The sequence below is a fragment of the Macrobrachium rosenbergii genome, chromosome 19 (assembly GCF_040412425.1).
Source record: "Macrobrachium rosenbergii isolate ZJJX-2024 chromosome 19, ASM4041242v1, whole genome shotgun sequence".
In the NCBI taxonomy this organism is placed as follows: domain Eukaryota; kingdom Metazoa; phylum Arthropoda; class Malacostraca; order Decapoda; family Palaemonidae; genus Macrobrachium; species Macrobrachium rosenbergii.
Window position 1 is genome coordinate 16,104,157 of NC_089759.1, and position 12,965 is coordinate 16,117,121.

General features: G+C 36.0%; 2 protein-coding genes across 2 annotated transcripts in view; one reads left to right on the forward strand and one right to left on the reverse strand.

The window, feature by feature from the left end:
- The window catches only part of LOC136848644 (uncharacterized), a 76,119-nt gene extending 74,789 nt beyond the window's left edge, over positions 1-1,330 (reverse strand). The window contains exon 1 of the mRNA XM_067121053.1: positions 1,155-1,330. The gene's annotated coding sequence lies outside the window, so the exon portion shown is untranslated. The remainder of the gene's footprint in view (positions 1-1,154) is intronic.
- LOC136848645 (cilia- and flagella-associated protein 251-like) overlaps positions 1-9,797 on the forward strand; it is a 14,712-nt gene extending 4,915 nt beyond the window's left edge. The window contains exons 2-6 of the mRNA XM_067121054.1: positions 2,104-2,299; positions 5,277-5,419; positions 8,073-8,177; positions 8,717-8,870; positions 9,078-9,797. Of these exons, the coding sequence (XP_066977155.1) occupies positions 2,104-2,299; positions 5,277-5,419; positions 8,073-8,177; positions 8,717-8,870; positions 9,078-9,710 (1,231 nt within the window). The 3' untranslated portion in view covers positions 9,711-9,797. The remainder of the gene's footprint in view (positions 1-2,103; positions 2,300-5,276; positions 5,420-8,072; positions 8,178-8,716; positions 8,871-9,077) is intronic.
- The last annotated feature ends 3,168 nt before the right edge of the window (positions 9,798-12,965 follow it).

A 12,965-nucleotide genomic window follows, 5' to 3' on the forward strand; every position in this document is an offset into this window, starting at 1 on the left:
GCACATAGTATTCATAGACTTGGAAAAGGGTAGTTAGAGAAGATCTGAGAGACAAACAATTGTCAGAGGAAGATGTGTCTGACCGAGCCAAGTGGAGGAAAGCTGTCAGAAACATCGACCCCACATAGAAGTGAGAAAAGATGCAGAGAAAGAAGATATTTCCTCACTACTGTCATCATCAGCCTAGTGTCTGATAAAGTCCGGTAAAAATGGTACCTTCACCATTACTGAGCTATTGATTTAGTAATCTGAAATAATGGTCAAGGCACCATCTAAAAAAACTGGCCTTGAAACCAAATAAATATTTGTCTTCCTGATATATATATATATATATATATATATATATATATATATATATATATATATATATATATATATATATATATATATATATATATATATATATATATATATATATATATATATATATATATATATATATATATATATATATATTATAGTATAGATATGGTTGTCCGTCTCATGCTAATTAATCTATATAATGCATCTCGGTGATATAGGTTATTGTTGGGAAGTTGTCTACCCTTCCCTTTCAAAACGCAAAATATATCTGTATTGTTTACCATGCCTCATGAACGTTTTGACACTTGAAACGTCAATCTCGCGCTTTCCACTGAAAGTCACTTAGGCCTAGCCAAGGAAGAGAGAAGACATTATATGGACCTTGGGCCTAACCTAGTCTACAACCACGGTCTACATTCTACCAAGAACTAGGCCTAGATAAATACAGTAGGGCTTCACCAGCTCTTTTTATATTATATATACTAAAATATTATTGAATTATGAAAACACAATAACCAAATATTTCAGCCTCAAATGCCAAAATATAAATCATGCAAAATTTGTCACATGCTTTAACCCACGGGCCTGACCGTGCTTTAAGCCTACGCTACTCACCAAATCGACAAGGAAAACGTTTCGCCGTGTTGAGCGTCTGAGAAACTAGGCTGACACTTTTGACTGAAATTTACTTATACAGTGCTTAGCGGGTGTTTCCTTTAACTATATACAACAATATAAAACAATACTGAATTCCAGGAAAGAATGCGTTACTACTTTTTTGCTTTAACGCCGATGGACATAGGAAACTATTACACCATCACCAACATGGTCACGAAAACGTTATGCCTTACCTTGTCATTGTAAACAAACACGTCCTGGATTACAAGATATGCAAGTTTTTATAATTTTCGGCTTCTAAAGTCACAAAATAGTAAAATACGTCAAACAATTTACCCGCAGCACACCGACACACACACACACACACAGTAACAGATCTACTTATTGCCTCGTCTTTCAAAACCATAACAAAAGCTTTGATTATAGGAAAGTACTAGCGTTCTAGTGACGTAGCCAGGCCACCAAAATTCTCCATTGCGGGACATGGTTTTCAGAACCATTCCCAACTCGTTACCCTAATCCGTCGATAATTCATCCCAAGGTCTAGGCCTTGATTCATCCTATCTTTTAGGCTAAAGTGAAGAACTGTAGATGTCATTAATTAAATAGTCTTCCTACAAAAGATAAATGCGTTTTACAGGGACCGAACAGTAGCACTTTGGGCGTAAGAGAAATTTGTTTCCCCCGTCGTACCTTATTGATTTACTTAGTGAAAGGTTCACATCATCCCCTTTGTATTAGACTTAAATGCTGTACATTTTCATGCGTAAGGCTACTTCTACTTTTGCTGTTATAGGTTTTTTTTTTGTAGATTAATATTAATTTTTTTTAGTAACTGGACCTACGCACCTATTTTCTTCGATGCCAGCACCGGCCGTTGCTTCATGGCTGCTCGCAAATGTTGTAAAATGTGAAAGGGTAGCCTGTGAACGATAGCCTGTGTGGACCTCCGGGCCCTATAGAGACAACAGAGACCTAATATTTATTTGACTCCTGCTAAATTTTCTTACGTCAATATTCGAATGGTGAAAATACACATTCTTTAAAAAGATCCTTAACCTGGAGGAGTTTTTCCTGAGATATTATATCAGGAAAAAAATGAGTAGAGTTGTCAGGAAATTCTTCAGAAATCCCAAAATGTCCTCTATCTTTTAATCGAACCTTTGTCTCTTTTACCAACAGCCGCCATGCTGCCCACGTTCATATGGATCCCGACGTTGACCTCCCCGTCAGAACCCGTGGCCGAGGTCACGAGAGGCTGAAAGCCATCCGGGAGGGCGTGGCTAAATGGAAATTTCCCTCCAGACAGCCAACGAAGCTCCTCCCCCCACCCCCTACCTGGCAGCGTCCCCAGTCGTGGTCTCTTCAGCTCCAGCATGTAAGGAATTCTTACTTTTATTTGCTTACTCGGTTATTATTATTATTATTATTATTATTATTATTATTATTATTATTATTATTATTATTATTATAGCAAAGGTAGCTACTAAAGAATACAAATCAAACATTATTTGGCTGTAGGAAGGTTACGGAACTGGATATACTACAACGTATTGAGTCACCTAGGCAGCTGAAAGAATAAATACAATATAAAACCAATATATTACAGAGACCTCTGCAGACGGGCAAGGCTTCCCAAATCAAGCCCTTTCATGGCAAGAAAGTTTTTTTAAAAGAACCTCGTTAATATTTCGAAAAAAATACCTTGGAAGTCACTGAAATCTTTATTTCGGGAATGAATGATAAGGGTACGATGAAACTGGTCGATTCCCGAGTTTGTCACTTACAAAATGTGCACTTTGCATTTGTTTCACGGATGTATACATTTTTATCTCTCGCCGTGTTTCTGGTTTGCAAACTTCTTTATTCAGAGATCTGGCTCTCTTGCAGACGATTATTAATCCGTTAACGTAATCTAGCGTCGCAATGAATATGGTCATCAAAGCAACATTGCAAGCAGGCATAAGATTAATAGAGAAACGAATTCTCTTGAATGTGAGACATCTCTGAACGCGTTTGTGAAAGCACAAGTCTGCAAAAATGCACTCCATAAAAATGCGAGTATGAAGGCAACACAGCCACCATCCTTCAATTTTCGTGTTTAACTACACGGAGGAGGAAGAAGAAGGAGAAGAAGTCACACGATATTGCAATCCTTTTCGTATGATTGGCTTCTATCGAGTTAATTGATGATCCATTGGCTGAAATGATCGGCACAAAGCATTATGTTTCACAGGCGTGGACGAACAGCATGGTTGGGACCCTCTCGGCAGGCTCCGAGTGAAAGATAAATTAAGACAGAATGTCACCAGTGTTCATTTTGATTTTGTATTTAATTTGATTTCTTTTTGATGTCAAATGAGTTTCATTATGCATGAAGGGGCTGCATTTTCACCATGTGTGTATATAATATATATGTGTATAATTTTTTATGTCAAATGAGTTTCATTATGCATTAAGGGACTGCATTTTCACCATATGTATACATATGTGTGTGTATATAAATAGAGAGAGAGAGAGAGAGAGAGAGAGAGAGAGAGAGAGAGAGAGAGAGAGAGAGAGAGAGAATTCAAACAGTAACACGATTATCCTTTTCCAAGATACAGTACTATGATTCTGCATCTTTTGTCGACTGGATTGTCTAAGTTGTCTGGGGAGCCACGCCTTCCCACATGATCTCATTAGTGAATTATCATTACCATTACCTTCTCTGGAGTCAAGTGCATTGAGATACACGTTGGAAGTACCTACAGTGTCGCAGATACCGAAGTAGAGATAAGTCCTTGCATAGGCTGCCCCTGTGTGGTACTAATTTGCTTCTGCAAGTGCTTCTTTCACTGTTAGTGTTCTAGTCCTAGAGATCTTTCACTAGATTGTGTTTAGGATTTACTGTTTAATTTGAATCGAATTTTAGCAGATGAAGAGTAGATGGGTATGGGGCGGGGGGACGGGTGTTATCTGGGGAAGGGGATAAAGAAACTCGTCAGAAAACAGGTCAAGGAATAAAGGACAAATTGAACTGGGTTCATTTCGTTTATAGAGTTTTTCTGCAAATGACTTTGGCGTAAAAAGTGACAACGGCGAAATCTTTTTATCAAGATTTCGAAGAAGGTACGCTTTCACTTTGGGCGTAATTTCTTCTTTAACTTTTCATTGTATTGTTCTTTGCTCTGCGGTTATCGTAAATACGTTACTGGCATCCTTATTGTTGTTGTTATGTATTTGAACAATACTTTGTTGAAGACATTAAAGGGGAAATGAAATGGGTGTACCTTCATCCATTTAAAATTATGTATCTAACTAATCATTAGCAAATAAGCATTCAAACAGAATTATTCATGATATATTAATATACAGTATTACAGAGGTATATCTAACTAATCATTAGCAAATGAGCATCCAAACAGAATTATTCATGATATATTAATATACAGTATTAGAGAGGTACCGTGAGAGCTGCAAAACTATAGTGAATTAACGGGAAAACTTTTAACGAAGATAAAAAATGCATAAACGAATACCATTCTCTCTCTCTCTCTCTCTCTCTCTCTCTCTCTCTCTCTCTCTCTCTCTCTCGGCAGCTCATTTCGAGAGAATCTAGGTGAAAATGCAAGATGTTTTGATCTGAGATGAGCAGGTGACATCCGGACTTCCTGTTTAGTAAACCAAATTTCGTTTATCAACTGCGATATCATACTGTAGGCCAGACTTCAATTTGTAAATATTAATGGAAGTATTAAGCTTACATTCAGTGTATTTGGTCTTCACCTTTCCGATTTAGTGTAGTCTGTTTTTTTTTTTTCTTTTAGAAGTATTGTGTTGTCCTAAGCTTCGTCAATATGTCAACAACCATATTAACAGACATTTTAACCAATTCCATTAAAATTTATAATAATGCACGCCAGATTTGGAAGGTTCCCTTTCAGATTTTTACAGTTTTGCTTAATGTACACAAGTTAAGTGTTTTTGTGAAATCGTTGGAACATTGTGATTACCAAAATAGAAACACTTTTACAGCCAAACTAAGGCAGAAAGCTTAACTAGTTTGCTTAGCGAACGATATACCCCTTTAATGTCAGTTTCAAAATTTAGTTACAGCTCTTGAACGTAAGACAAAATTTACCAGCTTTTATATATCTTTTATTGGATCAGTTTCAGCATGTGTGTCACTATTTATTCTGCATAATATTTTGTATATTGTATAATATTTTATATTCTATTCTGAACATTAACCAAAAAAAAACACTCTTGCGCATGCGCGACAATGCTCACAATACTTTCATGCTCATGAAGATTTGATCAAACAAAAACAGACTCATTTATGACAGTCTTTTCTCTGACATTTTCTCCTGCAGTCGCTGCCGGAGATGGAGGGCGTCGTATCCGACGACCTGCGACTGCGCATCGAGCGCATCCTATCTTATCCCGTCGGAGGAGGGACAGGGGCCGAGGAATCCGCAGTAGAATCAGCAGTTTCCAACGAAAATGAGGAAGACAGGTATTCTTTACAGAACTCTTAAATCAAACTGTCTTTGGAAACGTGTTTTTATTAAGAATTATTTTTCATTACAATGAGTTAACTTAGAAAATGCCTTTATTTAGTATTTATTATTTTTTTTATTTATTTATTCATTTACTTATTTATTTGAAAATACTTTTATTTAGTATTTATTATTTTTTTTTTTTATTTATTCATTTACTTATTTATTTGTTTAATTTTCGAGCGCTGATAACGAACTCTGTTGAGACGCTTCCTTACGATAAAATTTTTCATCAAATTGCGTTGTTTTAAAAATTCGTGCAGTGACACCAAGTTTTGAAAATAAATCAATTAGTAATAAAATGGCTCCATCGAACCTTAATTCCATTTACTTCTAGACTATGGAACTCTCTGTTTGCCTTTGTATTTTCTCAGTCACATAACCCGTTTCTCTCGAAAAAGTGACTTCTGTCGACCAAGGAAAGGTTACTATAAGTATTATTTTCCCTGCAGTGAATGGCAATAGGCCTAATTTGAGCAATCATGCCCGTCTTGGTCTCTTAGGGAAACACTGCAAGCGAGGCAGAACGGTAGTCTATAATTGAAAACCTATTTATTCTTTCAGAAAGTCATTTAGACTTGTGAAAGCATGCCAGCTACTGATTAAGGATCTGAAATTAAGGAAAATACTACTAAACAGAGAAACATAGACTTTTTATATATTTCATTTATTTTCCTTTTCTTAATGATTTTTTAAATTGATTTTTGACTGAAAACTTGAATGTTTTTATTAGTATTTACAATGAGACGAAACGAAAGAAAGAATAAGGTCGCCGCGCACACACACGCACACACACACACAAACACGGGGAGAGAAAGATTCCATCTCTTCCCAAGATTTGTCAACTTACTTCCCGGCACGCGTTATCAGGAAAGCCAATATTTGACTTCTCTGTGCAACTCGACGTTGGCATTCCTTAGCCGAAGAAGAAGAAGAAGAAGAAGAAGAAGAAGAGCAACAACAACAACAACAACATTGCTCAAGGATGCTGATGATTCCTCTCATCTGGCACTTGATGACAACACACTCGAATGCTCTTTGTTTTCGTCTGTAGTCAAGTATAAACAATACTTTGGATACCTTGAGCTCAATTTTCTTTTTTTTTATTTATCTCTCTCTTTGTATGCCCATATACTGTATGTACATACATACACACACACACACATATATATATATAAATATACGCGTGTATGTAAGTGTGTGTATATATATATGAAATATGTATATACACAGACATACAAATATAATATATATGAACTACACATATATTCATAAATATAGATATACATACATACACACACACACACACACACACACACACACACACACACACACACATATATATATATATATATATATATATATATATATATATATATATATCTTATATATATATATATATATATATATATATATATATATATTTTTATATCTTAAAATATTGGTACGTAAAATGTACATACAATCGACGTCAGATGTAGGGTTCAAGAAAATGTACGTAAGTGTGAAAGTTAAAATAAGAAAGAACAAAGGGAAAAATGTTGACGAAATTAAACAGTTAAATTTAGATACATAAAAGTAAAACAAAAAGAAGCATTTTCAGCCCTTCTTTAATTGCGTAATTTACCTTAGTCGGAATATGAGGTAAGGAATATTAGGCTTTCAGATATATGCATATATATGAAAGCAAGTTGCACTGAAGACGGAGAACATAGGATGACTTCCCAGACTAAAAGTTCCCAAATCCTAGCACAGTTATAAACAAGTAAAAAATGCGCCTAAGTTTCTTCGGGCGCAATCGAGTTTTCTGTACAGCCGCTACAGTGTATAATCAAGGCCACCGAAAATAGATATATCTTCCGGTGGTCTTGGTATAATGCTGTATGAGCTGCGGCCCATGAAACTTTAACCACGTCTTAGTGGTGTCCTATCGTATATCGTTGCCAAAAGCACGATTATGGCTAATTTTAACCTTAAATAAAATAAAAACTACTGAGGCTACAGGGCTGCAATTTGGTATGTTTGATGACGGGGGGGGGGGGGGTGATCAACATGCCAATTTGCATCCCTCTAGCCTCAGTAGTTTTTAAGATCTAAGGGCGGACAGAAAAAAGTGCGGACAGAAAAAGTGCGGACGGCCAGACAAAGCCAGCACAATAGTACTCTTTTACAGAAAACTAAAAACGCGCCAAGTTAACATTTTACACTTAAACATTTTCTCATTTATTTGTGAAATACATTGCGTGAATTTCCAGTCAAGTGGACGATAAGGGAGCTCGATTACAAAGTGAAACATCAGTCCCATCCGGGTAATTATATTACATCATATGGTGATGTTGGGATGCTGAAGTCAAGAAGGGCATATCTTATTTCCCTTTATATTATCCGAGAGGTAATATCCTGCGGAATTTTCCTCTGTTTTTAAGTACATAGGCAAATGATACGGGCAACATAGAAAGTGTTCTTTCCTAGCCCTGATCACCATAAAAATCTGTAATTCTGAAACTGTCTTTACTTTAAAAGAATCTTAACTTACAAACTGACACTGGTATCTATTTGAGACTTATTTTTTTATATTTATTTATTCAGTTGTCTATTATTTTATTTCAGAGAGCCCGCCGGAGGTTTGCTTCAGGATTATTTAGACCAGCTGGATCCTGAAGAAGATGAAGAAGAAGAAGAGGAGGAAGAAGAGGATGAATTGGTCTTTCAAAAGTAAGTCGAGTGAAATGGCTTCCATTATTTGCCCTTACAATAAATAGAGGATAGTATCTCTCTCTCTCTCTCTCTCTCTCTCTCTCTCTCTCTCTCTTTCAGCTCATAGTAAAGTCGACTTTCACGTCATGAATAATCTGTTCTCATTTCTCAAAGTGGGGAAAATTACTTATGATATATATATATATATATATATATATATATATATATATATATATATATATATATATACTGTATATATATGTGCAAATACACACACATACATGTATATATATATGTATATATATATATATACATATATATATATGTGTGTGTGTATGTATATAATATAAATATATATATATATATATATATATATATATATATATATATATATATATATATATATATACATACATATATTAACACATATATGTATATATACATGTGCGTGTGTCTGTATGTATATATTAGAGCTTTTATACTTTTCATTGCTCCGAGATGCTTCCTTCTTTATCACGTATTCTAACTCATTTATCCTTTCTGCGGTTTCTCCAAAGCTCTGACGACGAAGAAAGCGACGCTGACCTTCTCTTCGACCCCGAAAAGGAGATCTACACGACACCTTACTTGGTGTTCCTTCAGCAGTCAAGGTCAAGGAGGAGGGACCCAATCCAGCCGACCCGAGTTGAGGATGACCAAGACGAGGCAAAGGTTAGCAGCGGAGGAGAGAGAGAGAGAGAGAGAGAGAGAGAGAGAGAGAGAGAGAGAGAGAGAGAGAGAACACGATTATGAAGTTGGTACTAAGAGCTTCTGTAGAATGACAAAGAACTTTAGAAGGAAATGCTTGATAATGAAATTACAAAATGAGACAAATTGCTTTCTTATTCAGTTCTGTTTCTCCTTTACTCAACATTCTAGGAAGAGGGCGAAGGAGAAGGCGACGAAGAGGAAGAGAATAACCACGACGAAAGTGGCCTCTCCAGCAGTGGCAGCAGAGAGGGAGCGAAAGGGCGCAACGATTTTCGTTCCAGTGGGCCTACTACAGACAGGACGCTCCCTGACAGCAAGGACCTGCCAACGCCCCATTCGGGCAACGTCGATAGCACCCAGGAGCCTCAGGCGGGAGTGAGTCTGCAGGTTAGGCGACCCTCGAGAAGCGCAGGGAGCAAATCGCAGGACGACGAGGACCAAGCCTCCGACGAGAGCCAAGAAGAAGGAGAAGAAGGCGCAGACGAGGACCCCGCCGAAGCGGGAGAGTCAGGGGAAGGCGCGGAGGGGAAGAAGAAGAAGAAAAAGAAGAAAAAGAAGAAGAAGAAGAAGAAGAAAAGGAGAGGGCCCCACGGGGAGATCATCGGAGGGGAGACGGAGGAGGAGGTGAGACTGGCCAAGATGGAGGAGCTGAAGACGTCAGTGGCTCTGAATCTGTACAGGGAGTTCGTGAAGACGGTCTACGTGAAGAAGCATCCCGATTTCCGTCTCTTCAGCAGCTTCGAAGAGCAGGAAATTATCACTAAAGATGCCGAGGCTGTGAAGATCCCGGGAGATATGTAAGGAAGCTTAAGTTGCTTAAAAAAAAGGGGGGGTACTCTTAATGCAGCATTTAAAAATGAATGAATGACTAAATAAAACAGAAAAGTATGAGTCGTTCTATTTATTCTAAAGAGTGAGCATGGATTAATATCAGAGAGGTCTGTCCCAGTTTTTCCATCCTGCCTTGTATTTTATTTTCCAAATCCTTTGAAACACCTTTCTCATTGTTCTATATAAGAAATGCACAACCGGTATTAAAGCAGATATGTGAATGACTGACATCAACAGTTTCCTGTGTCCATTGTTATAGATCATCTACTATCTCCATGATAAATGCACTAAATGTGTTCAGATATTCAAAAGAGTTAAAGTTTTCACTGAAAAATCGGTACGGCCTGATATGAAGAGATTATAAAAGAAGCAAATGAGAATGTTATAAAAAAAAGATAGTGATGGACAATATATTTACACAAGATAATTTCATAGCTAAGGACATTGTTTTCCTATAAGCAAATACGTAAAGTTATATCAACATGTCGGGTAAAACAAATAAGAAATTAAATTATTAGGTAAGTATATTTTCTCATAATTCGAAATTCACATAATTAGAAATTCAAATGGAACATGTCAACAAACCCACTCATTTGGTGAACAACTTTCTACATAACGGAAAGAATACTTATACATGTATGGAAAAGAAACACAAAGTAAAAGATGCGGTAAAATATGAAAGAAAGAAACAGTACTCAACAGCGAGGTAAGTTTATACCAGAGATAAACAAACATGGCTCCAACTGCATTTCATACGTAATTAACTCAGGAAAACCAGTTATAACCGTTACGAGGTATTTGGACTTAATGATATATGCATATATATATATATATATATATATATATATATATATATATATATATATATATATATGCGTGTCTGTATATATACGGTACATATGAATATACATATATTTAATATATATATACATACATATACATACACACATATAATGTATGTGTGTGCGCGCGCGTGTGTGTGTATGTATGGGAGGGTATGTATGAAATACAAGGTATCTATCTATCCATCTATCGATCTATCAATCTGTCTCTCTATGAATCTCATATATATATACTGTATATATACATGCGTGTACATATCAAAGATGTGTAACACTGTGTTTGATGGAGAGGTATAAAACTGCTGATAAAAAGCTACGCATGTTGTGAAACGTATTTTCATACAATGCCTCGGCCGAGATTAGGCAGACAAAGGGCTAATTGGACAATGAAATCTGTTATCCTTCATTTTGGAGCTTCCTGTCACATTCTTTAAACAGTAAACGATCTATTGTTATACACGCATATATATATATATATATATATATATATATATATATATATATATATATATATATATATATATATATATATATATTATATATATACATATACAGTATATCAGTATTCTCTTGCTCTGCATCTTTTCCCACTTCTAAACATTAACTTTATCAGTTACACTATTGTTCTGTGCATTAATACAGTTATTAACAGAACCTCATTAAAGCTGGATGGTATCTAGCGGAGATATTTATTCAGGAAAAGTTACAAGCTTTCTAGGGCAAACAGCCCTCATTGTAAAGTATCCGTGGAACATCTCCTCTGGATACCACCCAGTTTTGATGAGGTCCTGCTAGTAATATTTTTATATATATATATATATATATATATATATATATATATATATATATATATATATATATATATATATGTGTGTGTGTGTGTGTGTGTGTGTGTGTGTGTGTGTGTGCATTTGCGTTAAGAACTGTAACAGGTATTATGTACTTTGATTCCATAAAATTTAACATATTCTAAATTATTCCTAGGTTATCCCAGGGCTCTGTTAATGTGCCTTTACAGTCTATTTTAAATGTAAAAACTATGGCATTCGTACCACTGGACACTTCAAAAAATTATATACGGACAAAAGCATACAAACACCATGCGCGAGAATATTAATTATATTTATAAACAATCAGGAAAATATACGGAGAAAAAGACAAACTGAGATCGAGGCAAATACAACGTTATGGTAAAAGACAATTGAAAACGTGGTCACTTTATCACGCCAGAGAGTGAAGAATATTCCAAAAGACGATAGGCGGTAGATAATACGATCGAATGAACAAGAAAAAGGAAAAGAACATACTGCTAAAGAATTCAGGAAACGGGGTGCAAATTCCTGAGATGTATACTAGTATTGCACCAGTCCGGTTTTTTTTTTCTTTTTTGCCATACCCCTAGGTTACGTTAGGATTAGATTAGATTCGTACTTGATTGGTAATGTGGGTACGGGAAACATAATGAGATTATTTTCAAGAAAATTCTATGGTGAGATTTTAAGATATGGCATCTCGCTTTTTTCAGGGAAAGGTCTCTCGGTACTCGGTTACATCTCGGGAAAATGCAAACGGGGTAGGTGGGTTAGGAGGGAAGAAAAGAGTTAGGAAGCGAAGATGGAAAATAATGACGTTACCAGGAACTGAAGAAAACCCAGGTGAAAAGGAATAGAAGACTTGAAAAATAAATTGATTACTGTTGCTGAAGAAAGCAGTAATAGATAAAAAGGGGAAAGAGAAGAATTAAGAAAACTAGATGAAATGGGCAACAGATTTAGAAAAGAATGAAGGAAAGAAGGAGAAAACGACGAAGTAAAATGGGTCAATTGGTGTTGCCAAAAAAACAGAGAAGACAAAAAAAAAAAAAAGAAACTGGAGATCCAAAAAAAACTAAGATAAAGAAGAAAGACAGAACCATCGATGTTGCCAAGGAATAAAAGAAAGCAAGAAAAGAGGGAAAGAGAACATCAGTAAAAAAATATGTAATAAAAAAAGATTGCGACTGATGTTGCCAAAGCCTGAAAAAAAAGTGAAGAAGAGGGTCACAAAAAAAAAAAAAAATACGAAAAACCCTGAAGAATAAAAAAGAGAGAAAAAAATAGATCGACTGATGTTGGCCCAGAATGGAAGTCCATAACAGAGACGAAGATTCCCGGCAGATGGGCAATTAAGGCAGACAAAACACGAGAGGCTGGCGGTTTGCAAATGTCCTTCCTCCTTCTCCCCACGACAACAAACCCTTTGTTTATTCAGCATATACCCGCATCGGCAGCAGATATTCTTCCGCTGGGAAAGAATCCGGTAGCCTACATATATTTCACCTCGTCCCCTGATATTTATATATAGGACATATCTTTTAGACAGCGTGTCTGCGAGTTTTGATGTT